The 24,456-nt window shown below is 48.3% G+C and overlaps 1 protein-coding gene across 4 annotated transcripts in view; it reads left to right on the top strand.

The window, feature by feature from the left end:
- The window catches only part of TBXAS1 (thromboxane A synthase 1), a 168,228-nt gene that overhangs the window by 97,183 nt on the left and 46,589 nt on the right, over positions 1–24,456 (top strand). For all 4 annotated transcript variants that reach the window (XM_032305966.1, XM_032305967.1, XM_032305969.1 and 1 more), the window contains 5 exons: positions 2,092–2,208; positions 16,019–16,107; positions 17,869–18,017; positions 19,720–19,850; positions 23,615–23,929. In XM_032305966.1, coding sequence (XP_032161857.1) covers positions 2,092–2,208; positions 16,019–16,107; positions 17,869–18,017; positions 19,720–19,850; positions 23,615–23,929 — 801 coding nt within the window. The remainder of the gene's footprint in view (positions 1–2,091; positions 2,209–16,018; positions 16,108–17,868; positions 18,018–19,719; positions 19,851–23,614; positions 23,930–24,456) is intronic.

Genomic DNA, 24,456 nt, shown 5'->3' with positions numbered 1-24,456 from the left:
GAAGAGCTGGAATTTTCCCCGCAGCCTCCACGATAGAAGCCATTTCCACCCCTCAGGGTCACTGAAACAACCTTAATCCCCTTTTCCACAGACGCTTGCACAGCTCAGTAAGTACTGTCTCAGTGCATCCTGAGCACCACCCTCTGATCTCCCAAGTCTCCACTTTCCAGCTTCACCTTCCAAAATCTGTCCAAGTCTCCCCTCACCACCCCACACTGCTCCTCTGAAGGGACCCGTCGGCCCCTCACCACCCCACACTGCTCCTCTGAAGGGACCCGTTGGCCCCTCACCATCCCACACTGCTCCTCTGAAGGGACCCGTCGGCCCCTCTCCCTCTTAGAGTCATCTCTCGAAACGAAATCATGACTCTGACCAATGCCCCGAAATGTCCCATCACGAAACGGAGAATTGGGCCGTAGGCTGAGAGGACAGCGCTGGCGTGGCAGGCTGGTGAGGGAGCGAGCTGAGGACAGCGCTGACATATTACGTGCAAGATTAGATTTGTCCTCTGGGTGCCAGACTAAAAAAATCTCGCGGATCCAACCCTTAGTTCTAAAGGACAGATGCAAGATCCCATCAACCACGACTCTTACCTCTAATATATTCTGTCCTGTCAGAACCCTATAAAATACCACCCAGCTCTCCTTGGAGCGAAATGCTTTATTACACGTAGCATGGCCCAGGACTGGGTGCTTGCCAATATGCAAATTCACACAATGTACCACTTCCTCCTTTGACTCTGGAACCCAAACAAATGGGTCATGTTCCCCAAATCCTGTAAAAGTAGGATTCTGTACAGTGACCATGGCACTCCTAAAGAATTTCCTTCTAAGTAGGGAGAGGGACTTCTTTGCAGAAAAATACCTCTGCAGCTTCATTCCACCATATAATTAAATCTCCCCTAGATACTTTGAAGTTATGTTTTATAGCTTTTGAATGTTCATATTTTATCTGAAAATTATAATTTTCCTCTAAACACGAGTTTTTACCAGGCTTTTGAATTATGACAGCTGGCTTCATATTTCAGCTATACAACAGTGAAAAGACACAGTGAACATGTCCATCACAAGAGCTACCTAGAGTGCTGGGTCTTCCAGGCCCCCTGCCTTCCTGTACCCCACTGCCCTGGGTCTGGGGGTGTGCCAACCAGCTTGAGGGACCCCTATTTTGATGACCCGGTTGGAGTAGCTGGTTTCAAGATGGAACAGGATGGGGAGAAGGGTGAGGCGTCCTCGTGTTTGGGCGCTTTCAGACTCAGCTCGAATCTATCTCCTCAGAGCAGCCTTCCTGGCAAGCCAGGCCTATCATTCTCTCACCGGCTCTATTTCTAACACACATATTGGTTAGTGCAGAGGTCTCCGTCTGCATCCCCAAGAGACCGTCAGCTCCTTGAAGGCCAGGCAGTGCCTTCCCTATTAGATACTGTGTAGCCAACTCTTTGCACACGAGACACAACAAAAGTTGGCTGAATGAGAAAAATGAATGACAAGAAGAACCCAGAAACACAGGGATAGGAGTTCTCTTAGAAGCAGCTCTGTTGGGACATGCTTCTCAAAGATTCTCTTGTTTTTCCCTGACCCTCCCCCCCCACTCCCCACATTCTCTCCCCCTCCACACAGCATGTCTCCAAAGATCCAGAGACATGAGTCTGTCATCTCCTGGCCCGGCCTAACCAATCCTGCCACACAAAACCCTCTGCCACCATGTTTAGACATGAAACTCAATCCTAGGAAAGACAAGCCCATCTCCATGAAGCCCGCTGTTTGGGCCTCAGGGAACCCTCACTGAAACCCAGGAAACTTCATAGACCTCGCTCCTTGTCCACAGAAGCTGTTGAGTTACTCTGCAGCACTGTAAGAGGGTAGACATGGGTCAGAAGAGCCTACCCGGCGGCTGCGCACACGCCCTCACCATGAATCTCTGGACCATTATCCTTGAGTCTTCACATGCTTCCCCCGCGTCCTTGCGCGAGAAATCTCCTAGTTTGTGGGTCACTCGTGGGCTTTAACCAGAGTCTTTCTCATTGACCTGTACTGTCACCAACGTGGCTTTCGCTCCCTTGTGTCCTAATCCTCTGCTTGTCTCTCTCAGGTGTCCGGTTTGGAGTCCAAACCGGTGATGGACAGTGTCCTGTTTTTACGCAACAAAAGATGGGAAGAGGTCAGAAGTGTCCTGACTTCGTCCTTCAGTCCTGACAAGCTGGATGAGGTAAGCTGCAAGGAATGTGGACTCGCCCCTTACGGTTTCTTCTCTCCCAATTGTGATGGAGAGCGGGTTCCTGGGGTGCCCCTTGTCCAAGCAGGACATTAAAATGCCCTGCCCACAGGGGCCATCAGACCTCCCTAGGACAAAAAAAGCCCAGGGGAGAGCGCTGGAGTGAGGTCCACTTCCCCAGGCCCCACATCTCCAGTGGCCATGAAGCAACTGTGAGTCTCCAAGCGTGTCTGGCACTCCTGCGAGGTCCTGGGACGGCCCCAGGCACATTGGGGCCACCCAGGAGGAAATGGGAGACATGCCTCTCATCCTTCTAGGTCTGACGGATCGCCTGGGAATCTTGTCAAAATGCAGAGTCCGATTCAGCAGGTCTGGGGGTGGGGGATGGGCTGAGATCCTGCATCTCTGCCAAGCTCCCAAGTGAAGCATGTTTTACACGGGGAGGAAACAGAGCAGCTAGAAACGAAGGTGAGCTGCGGCTCCAGTCCGCAGAGGGGAAGAGATGGCTTCAGGTCGCAGGGGAGGGGCCCCGCTCTTTCCTTCCGGCCCTTGGTCCTGCCTCTGGGCCAAGATCTGTCACACCCGATCTTCACACCTGTTAGTCCGGCTTTGGTGTTTGGCCTAAATTCTGCAAGAATTTGGGGGATCGAGCCCGTGAGCCCTTCTGATGTGAAGTGCTCAGGGACTGACTCAGAGTCCCAAGTATCCGGGCAACTCCAGGGCAAGTGTCCTTCCAGAGCCGCTCCCTGTCTAGCTGTTCCAGAAAGCCTGGGCTCAGAGCCAGGGTCTGTCTTCAACTCAGGAAGTGAAGCGAAGGCTAACTCTTAACTCAAGATGCTCACCCATCCGGTCCCGTTTAAGACCTACAAATCCCAGGAAGCCCCCCAGAAGAGGAGAGGTCCCGTGCTTCATAATTAATCCCGTCCAATAAAACACGCTCAGAAACCACTGATCCTGCCCACGGTCAGTGAGGTTTTGGTATTGGTGGCAGGGGGTGAGCTCAGTTTATAGGACCAGCGGAAACAAGCTCTTATCTGTGCCAGGCAGCACGCTGAGGGCTTCCCCTCTGTCCCACCACACCACCTCTACCACATCCCTGTGAGGTCCGTAGCATCAGGATCACCCTCATGGCACAGATAAGGAAACTGAGGCACAGAGGGACTAAGTAACGCGCTCCATGTCACATAGCTCATAAGTGGCACAGCCGACATCCTAACCCATCTCCGCCAGGAGGGGAGGCCTCACTTCAGCTGGTGCCACAGGCCTGGCTCCTCGCTTCTCTGGGTCACCTATGGACACTTCAGGGGACCATCTGTTCCAAGGATGGGCCTGCTTCTTTAAAAATTGCAGAGCGGTAGGGAGACCACCCAAACAAGGTTGGGGGAAGTGTCACCTTTATTACCACAGTCACTAAAATGTTGAGGTAACCGAAAGGAGGGGAGGGGAAGAGAAGTTAGGTAAACCGAGGCTTGACATCGCTAGCTCCAACATGTTGCATCAAAATTCTTGACTCATGAGTAAACAGTGACTTGTGGGCAGCACCACAGACACAGAATCTCATCACTTATCAAAAAGAAATTGAGGAAGTGTAGCTGGTTTTTTAAAGGGAAGCAAGAACGGGAAAAAGTTTTCTTGACAGATTTGAGCTATGTTTCTTAATAAATCTGGATCTTTTTTCAAGGTCTAGATTTCTTTAGCACTTTATAGGGTATACTCCAGAAATGGAGAGAATGTCGTTTCCCAGAGAAATTCAGTGCTCCTAGGATCCAAAGCATTTTCTCCTATCTGAACCAGAAAAAGAAAATGCTTTGGATCCATTGAAAAAAAAAAAAAAAAAAAAAGAGTTCCTCCAAGTGGTTCATTGCACTAAGGTACCTATTGGGGGGGGTGGGTTAAGGGTCATAGATGATGTGAGAGAGGCAGCAGGAGCAGGGGAGTGGGAAGGGGAAGTGGTGAGACGTTTCATAGACCAGATTCCCTGGGTCTTGCTTTAGGTCTACTTAATTACTTAACATAGACTACCATAAACTTAACCCTAGTGAAACATCTTTCCACTCAATGTAGTTGAATTTGAATTCTTGGCGTTTCCATTAGCAAGGATACCATTCCTGTGGCAGCGACGGTCACCTTTCTCCCCACCTCTGGAGCATTTAGACTGGGTGAGTTTGAGGTTCTTGGGCAGCATCCAAGAGATGCATCAGGAAGTAGCTGACTGCAGATCAGGAGCTCAAGAAAGAAGGGCAGGAAAGATGGTGGCCAAAAACACAGACATGGCGAGATCACGCCCAGCAGGTGGTGGTGAGAGCCATATTCAAGTGAGGGACAGGGGAGAGACCTACAAGTATGACTCAGGAGGACCAGGCTGCAATAGAAGTCCAGGAGAATGGAAGGGAAATGTGTATCAAGGAGGAAGGAGCAGCCAAAGGTGTTAAACGTTGCTTGGGTAGAAAGGCTCGCCAGCCCAAAGAACTGTGCGACAAGAATAATATTTTCAAACATTAAAGCAATGTCTGTGCGTGTTGTGCTCTACAGGTCATGTCCCCTGGGATCTTCCTTCCTGCCCAGAATCGGTGGTGTGTGTTGCTTCAGAAGGAAGCAGGGGATGCCTTTCAGAACAAGGAGGTCCATGCTCAGCTTTGACCCGCGCGCATATCAGGCTTTCTGAAGCCCTTTTGAGACAGTGGTCTTGGAAGCCAAACATGCTTGGGAGAGCAAAGAGCTTTCCTCATTCCACAGGCAGCTTCCTGGGAATCTGAAGGGCAAGGTTTGGGATTCTGAGCACAGAGCGTCACTCTGCACCAAAGTGTAGACAGGGTGAAGGCTGTGACAAGGGGGTAGTTGCTATCCTGAGGAAGATGGGTAGAGGGGAGGAGGAAGGGAGGGCAGGGTGAGCCAGTCTTAGTGCCTCTGACTACCTCCTCCCCCAGCCCAAGTGACCCTCTAGGTTTCTGGATGCTTCCTTAGTCTTTAACCTCCCACTGGCCTTTGCTCTCTAGGTCACTGGTTCTCAAACCCTGTGCAACCCAGGGCTATACCAGAATCACCTAGAATCCTTGTTAAAATACATAATTCTAAGACCTACAGAATGAGAACTTCTATGGGTGAAAAACCTAGATGTTTTACAAGTTTCCCACTATAATTCTGGTAAGAGCCAGAGTGGAAAGCATTGGTGTGTCTTCCTCTTGGTCCCTTGCCTGACCATCAAATGCCAGGGGCTTCCCCAGACTTATAGGAGCTGGGCCCCCAGAACCCTGTCCACCCCCCACTCTATTCTTCTCTGTAGCATGACTGTGGGCTGACGGTCCACCTATCCTACTCCTCTTTTCTCTATCGTTAACTGCATGGCGATAGGCACATAATGCACACTCAGTGACGACCGGATGGGCGGACGGATGGACGGACGGATGGATGGATGGATGGGGAATCAAAGAACCAAGAAACTCTCTACTGAAAGATAAATGTTAAGGCTAAGATAAAAGAAAAAAAGGGAATGATTTTTATCAAGGAAAAGTTAAGTAAGGGCATGAGGCACATTGTTGACCTTCTCTTTGGAGAGTCATAGGTATATACATGCGAAAAACAGAAAAAGCAGATCCCAGGGACATAGAGGAGAGTGGGACACACAGGGACCCGGAGGGGAGGAAGCAGAGATGACAAGAGAAGCTCGGACAACAGACCCGAGCCTACTCTCCAGTCAGTTATGGACACCTGAGTCCATTCTCCCTGAAATAGCTTTGAAATGTCAATCTCTCCATTCCTTGCTGAATTTATTCTTGAAATAAACATTTGTTTTCCCTTGGAACATTCGGCAACTTGTTTCCATTAACACCTTGGCAGTCTGTGCCCTCTCCTGTGTCTGGAGTATCCTGTGTCATTAATATCCAAACTGTCAAGATGGCGCCGACTTTATCCACCTGTTAGGCAGCCTTGGTCAGCAGTGCTCGAAATTTACTTTAAAATCAGCATTAAATCACAAAGCCGTATTTTTATTTAAAATAAAACTGATCTTTTGGCTTCAGTTTAGGGATGACTTAGAAAGATACAGCCCTGGTGAAAATTTGGTTGCTGCACTCCTGATTCCAGAAAAAGCAGCTCCCAAAGTCGTAGTCTCATGACAGCCAAGCTACTGAGGTTTATATTACAGGACTGCTGAGCACCGCTGAGAAAACAATGGATTTTTTTTTCTTAATTAGGAAATATTTTGCCCAGTTGACCTACCAGAGTGTTCACCCCACACCCTAAGAGATTAATTTTTTAAAAAGGGGAACCGGTAGATTTATTGAGATTTTTAGAGTCTTATGCTAGATTCTCTACCAAAGACCACTAATGAGTAACCCTGGGGTGTGTATAACTTTATTATGGGTCAGAAAGCAAATAGATTTAATTTTAGGAAACGAAACTGGAGTTAAATTAATTCTTCTCTGAGGGTAAAATATAAGTAATGGGGATTCCCTGGGGACCCAGGTTAGCACTAATTTTATTTTTAAATTTTATCATGCATCTGAAAAAGGGAGCATACCGTGCAATCTACACATCTGTAAATTCCTCTAAGCTCTTCTGATTTTGTAAGTTTAAGTCAGTTAGAATAAGCTTCTAAGACTCTTCTAAGACTACGTAAGTCAACACAAAAGTGGCAGCTAACTTTCAGTGTAACCAAGAATAAAAGAATACATCCAAGAGGAATACATCAAACTAGGATAATGAACTTTAAAACTATGAATTACTACCAAGGAAAAGGATTTAAAATCATTGAGGATTGAAAGGACCATAGTCATACAATCCATAAAATACTGCCAACCATCTTTTTTATTTAATTAACTTATTTTAGAGAGAAAGAGAGAGAGAGAGAGAGAGAAAGCATGAGCAAGAAGAGGGGCAGAGAGAGAGGGACAAGCAGACCCTGTTGAGTGGGGAACCTGACACGGGACTTAATCCCAGGACCCTGAGATCAGGACCTGAGCTAAAGTCAGACACTTAACCAACTGAGCCACCCAGGTGCCCCTGACAACCACCTTCTGAGAGATTTGCGATGTACCTTAGCATATTAATGGGTTGGGAGAGTTTGCAGTGAAGCAGTCTGTTTAACCTTGTTTGTTCTGGGCTCAAATAGGTTCTTAGTAGATGAAAACACAGGTCATTAACGTCAAAGCCGGCTAGTGGGAGAAATGAGGCCACAGGGCACTGTGACTTTGGTGGTAAAGTCCATGGAGGACACCATTTTTAAGTGCCTCTAGTTGTGGGGGTGGGGGGCAAGGGGTAGGATCTACCCAATATGGTGGCTGGTGTCTTCTCAGTCCTCAAAGCACCGTAGAAGGGATGGGTATGTGCTCATTCACCCACGTCACTAAGCTGATGGTGACCCCCTGAGCAGATACAGGAGAGCTGGAAGCCTCACACAGGACAGTCGGAGCCTGGCTGGGTGCGTCACTCAACAGGAAAAGAGCCAATCGTATCTCTGTGCATAGGGACTCCGTTAAAGAGAAACCAGACTGACAGGGAAGGCTGGTATCTCTCACAGTCGCCAAGAATCCAGCGCTCTGCCTAATTTTTCACTTTCATCCAGATGTTTCCTGTCAGGAAGGCACAGTCAATAATGTATGAATCTTAAAGGCGGCGGCAGATGTGGTTATTATTCCCTCTAGGCCTTTCCTGCCTTGGAGAAGACATATTACTCCAGAATGACTACAATTTAAAAAAATTTAAGTTGATATAGCCAGCTTATGAGTAAATGCATAGCTGCGATCATTTCAGGGCAAAAGTCTTTGCAGGATTACAGTCTTCATCTCGGTTTGGCTTGGCCTTTGCATTTTCACTGTGCGCTCTTCAGACGATCGTGCACAAGGGCTTCTAGAACAGAACCCGCTTGTTGCAGCAAGCAGCTCTCTCTCGGCTGCAAGAGCCTCCAGCGGTCTATTTTTAATATTTGCTTTTATTTCTTAATCCTTCCAAACAGTAAAAATGGAAGTCATTACAACCAAGTGCGGCTGTGCTAATAAATACTGTGGCGTCCAAAAATACATTGTCTCTGCCTGACCAGTTGCCCATTTTCCAGAATGTCTGGGTATTTATCTAGCAGCAAGAGACCATTATCCTTCGACACAGTTGTATTCCACTGACACCTAACCTCCTAATTAAAATCGGTATAATGATGGACTGTTTAAATTCTGGTTAAAATGTTCCTTTTCCATTTGCATTTAAAAGAAAACACACTCCTCATCCCGGGTACCCCATCCTGGGTTATAATTTGGCTTTCCTTTGCCAGAATCATAGTGTCACTCTGACTTACCACTGCTTAAATCTAAATGAGCATCTAAATGTGCCTCCCAGCTTGGCTGTTGCCTGGCAACACCGGCAGCCTCCTCCTTGTTGGGGTGAGTTCTAATTGGCCACAGCTCTTGACAGGAACCACGGACTTATTAGAAATGACACTTGATTATTCACCTAGATGGCTAAAGCTGATACTTATCAGCAGGAAATTCTGCATAAAAATAAGTCCTGGATGTTTTTAATATGGGGGGGGGATAGAAGAAAATAGTAAGTTTTGTTAACCAGTATTAATTTTACATTTGTTAGCCCCCAGTTTAAAGCACTTTAAGGTATTGTTATTTTTGTATTCTTTCTGAGGTCAACAATATGCTTAAATACCTTCTCCCATCCCCATTAGCTGCCCCTTATTTATTCAGAAAACCCCCTTCTGACATCCATTCCAAAACAACCTAGCCTGCAGGTCTAAGAGTGCCAAATAGAATGAAACATTAAATTCATAAAATTCAATGAAGATTTATTAGTTCCTGTCTTTAAGGGGTTTATAACGTAGAAGGGCAACAAAGTGCATAAATCCTACATTATTACTGAGTAGTGGAAAACGGTGACAGAGTTCACGTCCACTTTCAAGGAGCAGAAGTCACTTTGGGGCATAGGGGATAGCGTGGGAAGTGAGTCCTGAAGATTTTACTGAGCTTTGACAGAAGCAGAAGGTGCACTGAAAGTGGACTGAGTAACGGGAACAAATGCATCTGGACAAAAAGTACAAGATGTGTTCAGGGAATAGAGGAGTTAACAAATTGGCTGGAACACAGGGTACCTATAAAGGATTAGTGAAAGAAAACTGGAAAAGTGGGTTGAGGCACAGAGAGTACTGTGCTGGGGGAGTGTTTGGTGCGAGCTTCAGTGGAGGGTAAGGAGCTATTAAGTACTTGAAAGTAAGGGAGTAAGGAAAGGGGTTTCAGGCACTTAGCCTGCAGGATGTGCCATTTCCCTTAGATCCTGCGACAGACACTTCTGGGGCAGATGAGGACAGCTGCAAGTCATACCTCTGGAGTCTCCACTTTCCACGGCCCTGGGGGTCGTGGGGGGACAGCTCCCCAGGCCCATATTTTCATCTTAGGATGGGGCCCTCTGCTCAGGCTCTTTTCTGATTCCCTCTTCATATGTAGACCAATGAGTCACCCTGCCTACACACCATCAAAGTGTGGGGGTCATCTCAGGTTAGAAGTATGAGATAATGCGGAAGGGACTCTCTCTTGCCTGCTCCCTGCTCAGGAAATGTGTCTTCTCTAGTCTTCAGGCTGACCCTGTTCTCCACATTTCCAGGGGGCTCCAAAGGTTTAATGGTGTTTGTTGATTTGTTTGTTTTCCAAGTCCATGACATCAGAGCTGTATTCAGTGAAATTATAACCTAGAAGTCAATTGACTGAGGAACAAAGAGAATGGATTCTGATTTCGGAGACAAAAGCAACAAGCTAGGAGTCAGAGGATCTGAATTTCTAATTCTCATTTTTACTAAATTATTGAAACATAAAAATAACCAGATGTAGGTCTTTGTGTCATTCTGAAGTCAATGCATCAAAGAGATACAAAAAGACTTTCTTACAGATGGGATGTATCGGAGCAAGCAGAAAGGCTCATGGATCCAACCCTTCACTGTGCCAGACTAGGAAACTGCCTTCTCTTTCCATGGTCTCTAAGTAACTGTTTCAATCTGATGCTTAGGGACCTCATTCAAATCCTAGAATGTCCACGGAAAGGGAATTCATAGGGCAGTGCAATTAGTCCTTTGTTTGGGGATAAGGACCCTAGTTCAGAGAGACTCAAATGACTTGCCCAAAGTAAGAGGTAAAATGGGCACATGTGCCAGGTTTTTCACACAAAGCCCGTTCCCGGTAAACCGCATGACATTCAGGCTCAGACAGAAAGAGCTCTTCGATCAATTAATGTTCCTTCTATGTCAAGACCCTTAAGGAACATTCCATCAATCTGTCATCGCACAGGTATTTCTAGAGACCAACTGAACGTGTTACACTGAGCTCATTCCTGATAGGACAAATACTGAAAACTTCGATAACACATGACAACACATAGGAATTGCCACGAGAGGGTGACACTGAAAGTGTATTAGCTACCTATTGCTGTTTAACAAATTACCCCAAAACTTAGAAGCTTAAAACAACAAAACTTTATTAGCTCATGATGTCTGTGGGTCAGGCTGTGCCTCTGTTTCAGGGTCTCTGCATTTAGCCTGGGCTGTGATCTCATCTGAAGGCTTGGCTGGGGGAAGATCTGCTAAGCTTACTCACATGGTTACTGGCAGTATCCAATTCTTTTTTATTTTTAATTTAATTTTATTTACTTATTTGACAGACAGAAATCACAAGTAGGCAGAGAGGCAGGCAGAGAGAGAGAGGAGGAAACAGGCTCCCTGCTGAGCAAAGGGCCTGATGCAGGGCTCGATCCCAGGACCCTGGGATCACGACCTGAGCCGAAGGCAGAGGCTTTAACCCACTGAACCACCCAGGCTCTCCGGCAGGATACAATTCTTAGTGGGCTTTGGAAAATACAATAACAGGTTTGTCCTATGTCCTTCAGTCAGTGGGGATACATAGATAACAAGCATTTTCATTAGACCAGTCTGGTGACTGAGTATAGAATGTATTGAAAAGTGAAAAGAAAGAAGGCTAGGAAGCTCTTTGGAAACTGTTTTTTAGTCTGCCTATGTGTCCAGCACTATACAAGGTACTGACTGAGACTACAAAAGATGTTTACGCTTCTTTGTTCTCAAGAAGCAGGATGACAGCCATATTCCAGATGACAGGTGGCAAAGTCTGAATTAGAGTCGTCGATGGGGAGATAAAGATGAAGGGAGAGAGACAAGGAACTAATGATAACACGGTGAGTCAAGAACAGGTGGATCCACTGGGGTCCTGTTCATAAGGACTAAGAGGAAAGAAAATGGTGCCAGGCATCCAGAGCTGACTGGGAGCATGGGAGTCCTCCAGAGGACATCTGGCATGCCTTCTCCTGCCAAGCCTTTTATATATTTCTAATCACTGTCACGACTCTTCGAAAAAGGTCTTATTACCCAATTTTGCAGATGAAGAAATAGATTTACTGAAGTTGAGAAATTCACCCAATGTCACACGACTAAAAAGTACCAAGGAGAGGAAATCTAGTAACTGGCAGTGGCTTTGAATATTTGCTCTCGCCAGGGTCAGATGTACTCAACAAGGTCAGCATCTTAGCCTCAGAGAAGGAAGCCCCACTGGCAAAATGCTGGGAATCACCTAAAAGGAGAGTAGAAAGCCTATAAGCAGGAGATTTCTTAGCTCTTCTTTGTCATTACCACATGAGTTGTCTCTTTTGACCACTCAGAAAGCTCTCTCCACCTTGTTAAATTAATTCTATTGCCCTCTGTCCCTGCTTGACTCAGAAATCCTCAGATACAGTCTGGAAAAAAAGAAAGAAACAAAGATCCATTTTTTTTTTAAACTGGGGGATTTAATAATAGTCAGTTCCAGGTAGAGAGCGGTAAAGAGCAGGGACTTCTTCCTTGACAAATTTCTTCCCCAGGCTGAGGGTGGTACTTTACCCTGGATGGTGACTGCTAGTTTCCAAATGGCTGGCCAGCTGTACGGTCAGCATCACCTAGAATAAAGCCAACCCATGTGAGAGGTGAAAGAAGCAAAATGGGAACCCTTTCTCCCCGGGCGTGGCTGCTAGACTGTCATCCCCAAGAAGAAATCATTCTTTTAAAATCTAATAGCATTAGTATTTTATCTGGTAAGTATCATGTCCATGCCTTATGAAAAATATGGGGAAAAAAACAAAAATAAAAATTTCTCATTATCCTACAAAGATGAAATGTAACAATCAGATGAGAATCCTTTATTAAGATTTGATGATAGCATTGTGTGCTCATCTATGCGCATGTGTTTGCACAAGCCACCTATGCCTGCTTGTCTGCAGATCTAGGGGAGTAACTGCTGGGCTTGTGGATTGTAGGAAGATGATTGCAAGCCCATCAAAGAGAGCTTTTGTTTGTATGCAACTCGTGTGAGAGTGAATATTCCATAACTACTTGTGTATAATGCAAGGAAGCAAGCCTGAAATGATGCCCACTGGCCAACATACAGATCCAATCTACGGTCTTACAATATTTTCTCTGCATTGCTTCTTAAAACATTTTTCATATTACATGCCCCATCTCATATCACATTAACCCAAATAAAAATGTCATTAACCATTCAGTGCGACAGAGAGCAGGCAGAGATGGTAGAAAATTACAATCATGCCAGTCAGCCACAAAGCATTCTGGTTACAAACATGTAGAGGAATCGAGGGTGGGTGGTGGTGGGTCCAGCCCCGCTTTGCATTGTCCAGCATACGACTGGACTGAGCACGGGTGGACCCCTCTTTATGCACATGGCATGCTTCTGAAGAGTTGAGCATAAATCCAATTTTATGTTGCATACCGTTTCTGTTACATTAAGGGAGCTGTAAGTTTGATATCTAAAAAGACTTCCTTTCAAACAGCGTTTTTCTTTTTTTACCATGTTCTCATTCCTCTGAAATAAACCGAAGAGAAATTTGGTATATGGGATTTTATGAAAATGGAGTTCACTTGTACCACTAAGTTTATTAAAATAATGGAAGAATACAGCCAGCGAAGGCAGTCGCAGAAAAGTGGCTGAGATAGCAGAGTTCTCCAAACACGTAGGTAGTCTAAGATTTTTTGAGAGTGATGGCCCAGAGGCCACTGAAAAGGACCCACTTACATGCACTTTTGATGGATTATTAAATTGGGTGAATATTTAGAAAAGAATACAGCTGTCCTGAAGATCTCTGCCCCGGAGTTACCAGGAATAAATCAGGGTAGCCGTTCCCATCCCTGTTTTGAGCGGACTCCAGGATAGGCACATGAGGTCAATTCCATTTCTGTTTCCGCAAATCATCAGACAAACTCTTCCCCGGCCAACTTACCCATCAGCTGGTGCCTGGCTGACTATTTACTTAGGTTCACGCACAAGTGGCGGAAGAACCAGAAACACTGATGATTGACCAATTCCATAGCTCCCTAAAGTAACGACCTAAAGTAAAGTGGAGGGCCACAGGCTCTGTGTTTGCTCCTGGACACACAATGACAAACCAAATGAAGGCTTAGAAGGCACATTTACCAAATCTCAGAGGGCAAGAAGCAATAGCCAATGTTACGGAAGATGAGACCTGAACGCGTGAGTACGCCCCTTGCCCACCTATACTGAGCAGCACATGCACCCTCGTGCTCTAAGGCTTTGATGCTAGATGAGCAGAACGTCCTTTTTCTTAGAATTTTCCTCTCCAGATACTTCTCCCAGAAGGCTTGGCCACAAGGGAGAATCTCAGATGTTCTGTCATCTCTCCACAGAATGGGGCGGAAGGGGCAGTGTTCTGCTCTGAATATCTGCTCCCTGACCTGCCTGTTGGTGTTGCCCAGGCCACGGCCCCCGCTCCGGGAACTCACACAGCCCTGAGCTTAGCCGACAGCTCACTCTTACTCAGCAGGAGTGTCCTTCTGCTTCTCAGGGCCATCTCCTCCAGACAGAGCTCCCACAGCAAACAGTTGGGCCCCTGGTGTCACAGTTCTGTCCTTACACTCCAGAACACATGGGGTGGCTTTCAGACCTCCAGGAAGGAGGGATCCAACAAAGCCATGTGTCCCTCCAACACCTGGCCAACAGCCACCCAGGCTGCCCCACTGTGCCAGGCTTCTCCAATCACCTGAATGTCTTAGGCGAGTTGAAAGATTGTTCACATGGCAGGACAATTTTTTACACAATAAATGTAACGTAAATATAAAGCTTTTCTAATGAACGGAATCTGAAGTGTCAAAAAGTCAATTGCATATGGCGATGATTCATGGAAACAGACCTTGTAGCTTTTGCTGACCTGAACCTCATATTTGCCTGTCCCACATGTCTTCTCAAAAAGTCCACATACCCCTGGGCTTGGGACTGGCATGCAGGGAAGGGACCCATTTATGATTTATGGGATCTTACCTGAAATACTGGTGTTCCACTGATGGAGCTGCCTTTTAGGAGTAACACTGACCAGACAGAGATAAGAATGGAGAAGTGTGCGCAGACCATGTTGTGTGAGGAGTGTCTAGGAGGTAAAGAAGACCAGCACTTGCTCTCTGGGTATCTGAAGCCCTACCGTGTGGAAGAAGTCTACTAAAAGCAGGGAGAGGTTGTGAGAAGGGACAAATTTTGCCTCAGTACAACATACCTTCTAATAAGTAGATTAACATTCTATAACTTTCCCTAAAGCCTCAAGATTTTCGGGGCAAAGACTGGGTCTTAAATAATCATTCAAATTCATTTCCTCCTTCAACAAATAATTACTGTGTGCTAGGCATTGCTCTGGGTTCTGGGAACATAAAAATGAACAAAAAGACAAAGAGACAAAAAGACAAAAATCTTCTCTGCCCTCAGGAAGTTATGGTCTAGTGTCAAATCGTAAAATCTAAACCTATTAACATTTCAAAAAAATGTTTTCCATAAGAAATGCTCAGAACAATGTGTTACAGCATGTTGCTTTAGCTATGGTGTTACTCTAGAATGTGCACTCGTTAGAGTAACACCATATTCTACGGTGGTGACTTGGCTTTGTGAACATACAGGAGAAAATATAAGATCATGTGAGTGGCCTTTAGGCTCTGCAAGGAACCCTACCTGCTTGAGCCAGACTGCTGGGGTCAGAGTGACGGCAGCCAAAAATGATTTCCAAATGAGATCCAAATTTGGTGAAGCTGGGCAATAACTACATGAATGTTCACGACACCATTCTCTGTGTGTGAGTGCATATGCTAGACATTTCCATAATGAAAATATTTAAATATTTAAAAAAAAAAAGAAATTCAGCAATTTTCCGAGGTGGGCATGGAAGGTCCCTTGAAGTCAAGGGCTCCCTTACACATACGTATTCAAAGGTTTAAGCGGCTGAAGCAAAAATGGATAGCTATCCATCAGAAATGTGCTGAAAGTGATTTTTGTATTGGGTAAAAACTTGAAATGGACCACCTTACGTTCCTTTGGAGACTATGATTCTATATTCTAACAGAAAACCTAAAGTAAAATTGGAACCAAGCAAACATGGATTGGGGCTAATTCCAGAGAGAGTACATATGGATTGTGGTCTATTTACTCTCTAATGCTAACCAAATGTCATGAAACCGAGTACTGATTCTCATTTCTGTCTAAGCACTTAATGATCATTTTTGTAATTATTTCCCAGTATTTACTCTAAATCCCTTCTTCTTTTCGCTTCCCAAAGAACAGATTGCTTAAGCCGAAATAGACGTTTACAGCTATTGTATTTTATGATATTTGTGAATTTCAGACCCTCCTCTTGATTCTTAGCTGCATGAAAGTTACTTTGAAAACAATGTCTGTTTTCCCAGGAAGCGCAGCACACGACCTCTTTATCTGCAGCTAATTTAGGTGGGCTCCCTGCATGGTGTCCTAATTACCCCTTTGTTATCTGCTATCAGATGACGCCCTTAATCAGCCAAGCCTGTGATCTGCTCCTGGCTCACTTAAAACGCTATGAGGAATCCGGCGAGGCTTTCGACATCCAGAGGTAAGGGCGCTACATGGACACATGACAGATGAGGAATCGTGAGTTTGGATTGCTGCTTCTTGTAACTCTATAATTGCTGGACAATTACCTTGGGACCAGCAAACTATGGAAATGCTAGAAGCTCATAAAAAGCATGGGTGGACTGAATAATAAGAAGAAATGAAACCCGCGTGAGATGTGAAGAGAATGTGAACAAAGCCCAGGGTAGGTGTGGCGTGTTGACGGAGGCCTTGAGTGGGCAGCGGAGTGTGTGTGGACACGCCCTCTGACCTCTGCAGAGGCAGGAGGGGTCAGAGCGACAGGGGGAGGGGGGAGGGGGGTGCCAGGAGTGGGGGGTGAGCTGGGAAAGTCCATGCATTTTTACCGCAAGAATTGCACACCTCAGCCTAAAGCCAGGACTTAGCGGTGAACTCCAAATTGAAATGACTGATTATCTGGCTTCCCCTCCAGTTGTCCTGGGCTAAGTCATGGCTTCCAGCCTGGGAGGAGCAGGGCTAGAGAGGCAGGTCAGCCAGAAGCTGACTCGTTCTTATTATCATTACTCATAAAGTAATAACATAAACCATCACCAGCATTCAAATTCTGCCGTGGTGTTTACAAAATCCTCTCACTCTCTCTTCTCTCCGGTCATGGGCTGTGTGCGTTGGTTAAAGACCAACTATGAAAGCAAAGTAAATAACTAACTTAAAAACCCTTAACTCTTGGGGGGTTAGGATCAGACACAATCACACTCAGTAGGCAAACTGTTTTCACTATAGCGGGGACATGTGTAATCAATTGTAGGAATGTTTTCAATCAAGCTCTCAAAAGAGAAGAAGTCATCTGGAGATGTCATTTATTCTTTAACGATAAGCTGTTGGTGATAGAGCCTTGAAGAAAGGAACTCTGTGTGTGCCCCCCACTCGTGTTGAGCCACAAAAAATAAGAACTTTTCATTATAAAAGGAAATGCATACCCCGTTGGCAGCCTTTTTTTTTTTTTTTAGAAATAACTTCACCTGACTGCTCCTGCGAGATAGCACAAAAAGATCATTCTGGCTTAAAATGGCCCTTTGAGGGCAGGTTTCCTAGAGCCGAAGAGGTTAACTTTGCTGGAGCTATTGCCACTTTTCCTCCTGTTTGTTTCTAAAGCGCAACGTGTGTTTTCTGTAATAACATACATATGTTCATGAAGCTGGTCCCAAAGTTTGTCTTCTATTTATTTGAGTGTGAAGCACCCTTGTTTTTGGTCTGTTACTCTTAGAAAAACCGTAAAATCATTAGGAGGGAGAGGGGGACAAAAATAATAAAACTAGACAACCAGGTTGCCAATTTGCTGATCCCAACCTGCTCTATACCAATGGACCCCTCGATCCTCGCTTTGGACAGACTCTGCACAGCTCTGGCTTCATGCCCGTGGGCTTTGGGTCAACTGTTTCCCTCCACGGGGAGGAAGGTTCGGAGCCTGCTTCTTGGACTTTGTTGCTGGCGGATTCAGGCCGCCTAGAGCCGGAGAGTCAAGGAAGTGATGTCCTCCTCCCCTTCCCAGGGTTGGTTTGCGTCAGCTGTCCGGTACGTCCGGTACGTTTTCGTGTGTCCTCCTGAATTCTGCTGCCATGCTCAAGGGATCCCACCCCCTCACCTGAGCTCTGCAGGAAGCTGCTTCCCACTGTAGCAGGCAGACGATGGAGCCGGGTCTCTTGGGGGAGATGGGGGGACAGGGCACGATGGCCAGGCCAATGGCCGAGTCCTTCCCAAACCCAAATGGCTCCCTCTCCCACAGGTGCTACAGCTGCTACACCACAGATGTGGTTGCGAGTGTCGCCTTTGGGACCCAGGTGGACTCCCGAAGGGCCCCCGAGGACCCCTTTGTGACGCACTGCAGGCGTTTCTTTGCATACTCCATCCCCAGGCCTGTCCTGGTTTTAATCTGTAAGTACAGCTCTTGCCCAGGGGGATGGGTGTAGGACTGGGGTCGGGCAAGCTGGCCAGACCCCACGGCAGCTCTCGGGGCTCAGCCCCCACCATGAGGAAGGGGCGCTGGAGGGGTCCCTGAGACTCGCCCTACAGGGTCCACCTGCAGAGACCTTAAGCTCCTGGAACCACCCAGGCTTCTGTTGTCACCGGCCGGGGCCACTCATTAGCAAGGCGGTAGTGCTGGCCTTTCTCGCCACCGCCGCCGCGAGAACCACCACGTCCCCACTTCACAGATGAGAAAACTGAAGCTTAGAAAGGCAGAGCCAAGATGGGAGCCCAGAGCCTTTCATTTTCTAGGACATATTCCTCCCCTCCAGCAAAATCCTCTCCAGAAGTCTTCTCCGCTGGAAGCCCAGCGCCCGGCAAACTAGAAATCATACGTGAAGGGTGACTGGCAGGTTACCTAATGCCATAGGGACTGGTCGATTTATTTTATTTTTATTTCAAGAAGTGAGTTTTTGCCCTCTGGCCAATTCCGGCATCTTCTTGCTTTTATGGAAGTGTTGAAGCGTTGCTATTGCTGTTATTGATTATTGCCCGAACTTCTAACCTTCTGCCAGGCTGCTAAATTGTATCCATTCCTCGGTCAGTCCCTTTCCCATTTGTGAGTCCATTTCTGTGGAAGTCCCGGGCACCTCCATCAGCTCCGCGCTGAAATTGTCCGGAGGGGTCGCCAAGGGGGTTCAGAGCAGCCTCCGCTCCTCCCTTCACCCCAGCCACCCCCTGGGAGCTGCTTCCCCGGGTCCGCTCCACCTGCGGTGGCCCAGGGACCCGGGCACGTCCTCCGGTGGGCGGCTCCGCTGTCCTGGCGCTGCTACGCCTCGTCTGTCGGCCACTCTGAGCCCACCTCCCTGCCGCACCACAGTGGTTCAGGCTCTGGCTCCTGAAAACGGGCAGAGTATTCTGAGAGCTCTGGAGGTCCAGAACTACACCCCCGATCCGGGCTCTCATGCAGTGCCTTGCGCAGTGGGCCCCCGGTCCGTGCTGGGAAGCAGAGCTGACCCGAGCCACCCTGCAGCAGCTCAGCCCCTCAGCTGAGCCCCCCACCTACTCCATGAGGGGATGAGTGTCCCTGGCCCGTGGAGCCCTGCCAAGCTGTGGCAGCAAGGGCACAGGTGGCACAGGCCTGGCACAGGAAGGGAAGCTCCCGAGGGGCCAGCATTCTTGCCATCGACGGCTGTGGCAGCTCTTGGGGACCACTCAGGTGGTCCCTCGGGGGACGGTTACCCCTGAGGAAACAAAGGCAAATGTCCAGGAAGTTAAGAAAGTAGGTCTGCTTCCCGCCTTGCTCAGATGTGAAACATGCCCCAACATCGGCCCTTCCTTGTTGGAACACGAAGACCTCGGGCCCTCCTACCTAGGACCCCGAAAACTCATTTCTAAGTGCGAGCTTGACGTCCCAGGGGCCAGACTGCAGCGCCGACTCAACTGAACAGACATGCACCGAGCGCTTGCCACGTGCGAGGGGCGGTCAGGAGTCGGGAGGTGGAAATCAGGCTCGAGCGCTGCGATAAAGCACACGGACCCCGAGGGGAGCCCTGCCTTCCAAAGGGGGGCTGCGGGGGGAGGGGGTTCTGCTTCCCTGGCAACAGGCATCTGATAGCCCCAGGTTACTGCCGCCCTGTTTTCAGTGGTGCTTTTGTTTTTCTCTTTCAAGTATCATTTCCATCCATAATGGTCCCACTGGCCCGGATTTTGCCCAATAAGAACCGAGATGAACTGAATGGCTTTTTTAACAAACTCATTAGGAACATGATTGCCTTGCGGGACCAGCAAGAAGCACAAGAGGTAAGGGACCGTAATAGGACACAGCAGCAAAATGGCACGGGGCGTAACCTGGCACCGCTCTCCCTTTCCTCTTGCCTCCCCACCCCGCACGCTGGCCTTTAGCCGCCTTCCGCTCAGGGCTTTCCAGGGCACTAGAAGGAAAGGAGAAGGGGTGGGGTGGTGGGGGGCAAACATGGACGAGAAGGGTAAGGGCACGGGGGGAAGGACGGCGGAGAGAAGCCCGGAGCAAACTGTCCACATTCTGACATGGGTGCCCCCCCAAATGCACGGCCCCTCTCTCTCTCAAGCACCGGCAATAGCCGCCCCAAAGAAGTTTCTAGATAAATGCGCCAACCTGGACTTTCCATCAGCATATTCGTTCTCCTGAACGTCGGCAAGATGGCGTTTTACAACGCGAAGAGCATCGGCAGTAGAGAGGGTCTGGGCAGCTGACAAGCAACCCCCACTGGCTTTCAGCATGGAGGACGTGGCTACACAGTCGGGGGCTGAGGGCTCCTGCGCATCCCCTGAGACCCAGAGACTTCTTTCCTCCCTACAGATTTGCACCAGGCCTGGTGCAGTGTGGAAATCCAAGAAATATTTGTTGTTTGAACTTGGCTGAGAACAGAAATAGGACTTTCCAGTGTTGGGAAAATAATTTCACTGTTGGATACACTCATGCATGTATAATGCTCTTCTTTAAGGGCCTCATTGCATTCGAGAAAGTTGCTTCAAAAGGAAAAAAACAGGCCTGAAATGTCTTCTCCGGAACTGATTCGCATGAGCGTGGCAGAGTTGCCTCAAAGACTGGCTCAGAGGGCTTAACGAGGGACGCGGAGATCGGTGGCTGCACCACTGGCCCAGGATGAGATGGGGAGTGGGGGCGGGGCAGTTAGTGGCGGGAGGCACCAGCAGCAGCCTCCTTCCATCCCGCCTGGCTTCTCCCCAATACTGGGAAGCAAAGGTGTCCCAGTTCAGGAGGCAGAGAAAGGTGCACAGACGCTCACAGCCCCTTGGCCCACACACCATCATGAACGCCACTCGACGCCCTTGGACGTGTGGGAACCATCAGCTCCCTGGGGCTCCCTGGCCCAGCCCTGTCCCCTAAAAGGACAGAACATTCTCATCCCGGGTTCCTGCATCTCCACAATGACGAGGAAGCCTGGGGAAGGAGGGGTGAGGGAGCCACGTCTTCAAACCTCAGCAGTGCTCTGACGGGCTTCCTGATGACAGTTTTGTCACACGCGCTCCCCTCCCCCTCCCCCAGCCCGAAACCCACAGGCTGTGGAATCAGGCTGCAGATCCTAAAACTGTTGCGCCCAACAGCTTACTGTGAGGTGAGGGGTTTATTAAAGATCCAATTACTAGCATTGCCTCAAGCTCTTCCTTTCATAAACTCAAGAGCTATTTGTTTCAAACAATGAGTTGATCTGATAAAAACCTCCCAACCACAAATCCAGGACTGCCCGTGTCAAGACAGAGCTATATGGTTACTAAGAAAACTTGCTTTAAACCCATCTAAACTCTGTAGACATTCCATCAAGCAGATGTGTGTTTGCGCAGTGGAAAATGCAGCACAGATGTTAAAAGGTAAATATTTTTCTAAACTCTAGCCGATGGGTGGATTAGACACCTACATCTATCAGGGTGCGTATTTTTCTTGGATAGAGCCATAAAGCAGCACTGTTTCAGTCCTAAATGGGCAGTGTTCACATAGCCTCCGTGATGCAGTGCGAATTAAAGAAACCCATCTACGCTAATGCTCTTCTCCAGCGTGCGGGCCCCAGAGAGCAGCCCTTTCCGCTGACCTCTGGAGCTGGAGGGGAAGACGGATTTCTACCATGCCCGATGGCCCTCTAGCAGCCTGTCTGGGCAGGGAGAGGAAAGGAGGCCAGTCGCAGCTCCTCCACTGGAAAAAGCCACCGGAGCTCTCCCTCCAGCCACCGGGGTCCCCACCCCGCCCTCCAGCAAAGTCGCCTGTGAGCCTTGGGGACTACTGCTTGGCGCCCTGAGGAGTTTAACCCTCCCTAGCTGTCAGTCCTGCCAATTCTCATCCAGGAGCCAAGGCAGTGGAAGATTCTTAGCTCCCCGATGGGCCATCATCCCCTGCCCTGTCCCGACTCTGCCCCACGGGACCAGGGCGGGCAGCGGGGCCCCAAGAGCCACCCAGATGTCGGCCAAGCATCAGGAGGGAGTCTCGGGAGAGCCAGCCCTTGACGATGCCACCCAGAAATCAGAATGTCCAGGGCCCGGGGTAGCAAGCGGCAGCCACCGATGGGTCACCTGAGCAGGCGGGCAAGACACACAGGCCTTCGCCCTGGAAACGCAACGTCCTTGAGGCCCCGCGTCTTAGCTGGGAGGCCTGCTGGAATCTTGAGAGGCAGACACCTTGCAAGGTCACAAAAGCGGGGAAGCAGGCAAGCTACAAAGGCCCAGTGCTCCAAGGTTCCCGCCCCAGATCCCGTGCACTTGTAAGCAAAGCCAACACGGTCTTTCTCAAATGCATTTTACTGCATCACAGTGATTATTTATACAGACCTAACACATGCTCAGTGCCACACCCGCCCCGGGGTAGAGGGGTGGCCACAGGGTCCTGCCCTGGACATGTTTATACTCTTATGGAGGAAAAAAAGCAACAAGACGGGAAGTAACTACAACCTCACGAGAGGGAATTAAGTGCTGACGTGTGGGGCACAGATTATTCATGTGACAGAAATTCAGAATGAATGAGCAAATGCAGCACCAAGGCAAGTACTTTGAAATTATAGTATGTTCCTGCCAGTGGCTCAGACGCCCTCCTTTTGCTGCTTTAGCCCCATAAACTTTGGAAAAGAGGAACATACTGGCTGTCACTCATCACATGAACGGGCTTTTCGAAGAAGGGACGTGCCAGGGATACACTTCGTCCATACGGAAGGCATATGTGAACACTTGTATAGTTATAGTTAGTGGTAGTGAAAGACGCAGGGTATCTGGGCTGTAAGGAAGGGAGGGGAAGACAGTAAGAAAGCTCTACGTACTTAAATGGGGGAGAGGATCCCCCGGGGGGAAAGGGACCCAAGGAGCAGACAAGCATCCCCAAGGCTGGTTCCCTCCCATCCCCAGCTCTGTCACCTTCCTACTGCATGAGGACAATGTATGGCCACCCCCATGAGCCCTGAACGGTGCGTAAGGGAACAAGGGAGCCTGTGCTTTGGTTTAAATCTGCATGATGTTTTCATTGTTTGATTGTTGGAAAACCAACCAGCCAACCAACAGTTCAAATATGTATAAAGTAAAAAAAAAAAAAAAAATCGAAGCTTCCCCCCCCATCCTCGCCGTGCCCCTAGGTTTTCCCTACCTCCTCCGGCTCCCTGTGAGCGACTGGGTATGGATGTTGCTAAACATTTTCTACGCATGAACAAATACGTGTAACTGTATATATTGTACACATACCGTTTTTACAGAAATGAGATTCCACTGTGTGTACTGTTCAGCGACGTGCTCTATTTTTTCCTTCCCAAAACGGCTTAACGCGCTTCCCAATCAGCCCAGTTAGAATGGCCTCATCCTTCTTCAGTGGCAGCATCACCGTCTGTGGCTTGCTGCACCGAAGTCTGAGACCCAGAGTGTATGGGAGGGATAGTCGGGGCTTCCAGGTTCTCACCATTTCCGAGAACCCCACAGTGAGGGTGCTGGTCCCCATCAAGCTCGAGCTCCTTAGAAAAGCTCCACTTGCGGGTCCAAGAAATCTCACTCATGTGACTCGGAGGCCAGAATCCGCATTTTCTCCTTTTGTCCCGTAGAGGCGGAGAGATTTCCTCCAACTGATCCTGGATGCCCGACATTCCACCCCCTCTGTGGGGGTGGACAGCTTTGATATGGTCAGACAAGTGTTCCCTTCCACTCACTGCGCCGCGGGTGCCCCCCGGCCACACCAGCCCGGCCGCCTGTCCAAGCCACTGACTGTGGACGAGGTCGTGGGCCAGGCCTTCATCTTCCTCATCGCTGGCTACGAGATCGTCACCAACACGCTTTCTTTTGCCACCTACCTCCTGGCCACCAACCCTGACTGCCAAGAGAAGCTTCTGACAGAGGTGGACAGCTTTAATGAGAAATATGTGAGTACAATCAGTCGTGCGAAATCCGCAGGACACGTGATTTTGTGTTGGTAGAAGTGAAACTTAATGCTATCGATAACTCCCTTGCAAAAACCACATTCTACGTTTATAAGACGAAATTGGGCTGTTGACCCTGTTCTCCACCTCTCTGGGTTAGCAAGTAAAAGGAAGTGCTTAGAATAACAGAAAAAAAAAAAAAAAAAAAGAAAGGAAAAAAAAACAAAGAATGCAAAGAAGGTGTCTTGGGCATATACCTTCAGCATCTAGGGTGGTCCATGAAACCAGGCCCGGCGCAGACTTTTTTTTTTTTTTTTTTTAAGATTTTATTTATTTGACAGAGAGAAATCACAAGTAGGCAGAGAGGCAGGCAGAGAGAGAGAGAGGGGAGGAAGCAGGCTCCCTGCAGAGCAGAATGCCCGATGCGGGACTCGATCCCAGGACCCTGGGATCATGACCTGAGCCAAAGGCAGAGGCTTTCACCCACTGAGCCACCCTGGCGCCCCAGGAGGCGCAAAGTCTTAGCCATG

Source organism: Mustela erminea, chromosome 11 (genome assembly GCF_009829155.1).
Source record: "Mustela erminea isolate mMusErm1 chromosome 11, mMusErm1.Pri, whole genome shotgun sequence".
Taxonomy (NCBI): Eukaryota; Metazoa; Chordata; class Mammalia; order Carnivora; family Mustelidae; genus Mustela; species Mustela erminea.
Note: the sequence above shows the minus strand (reverse complement) of the source record. Positions and strands in the feature narration are given on the sequence as shown.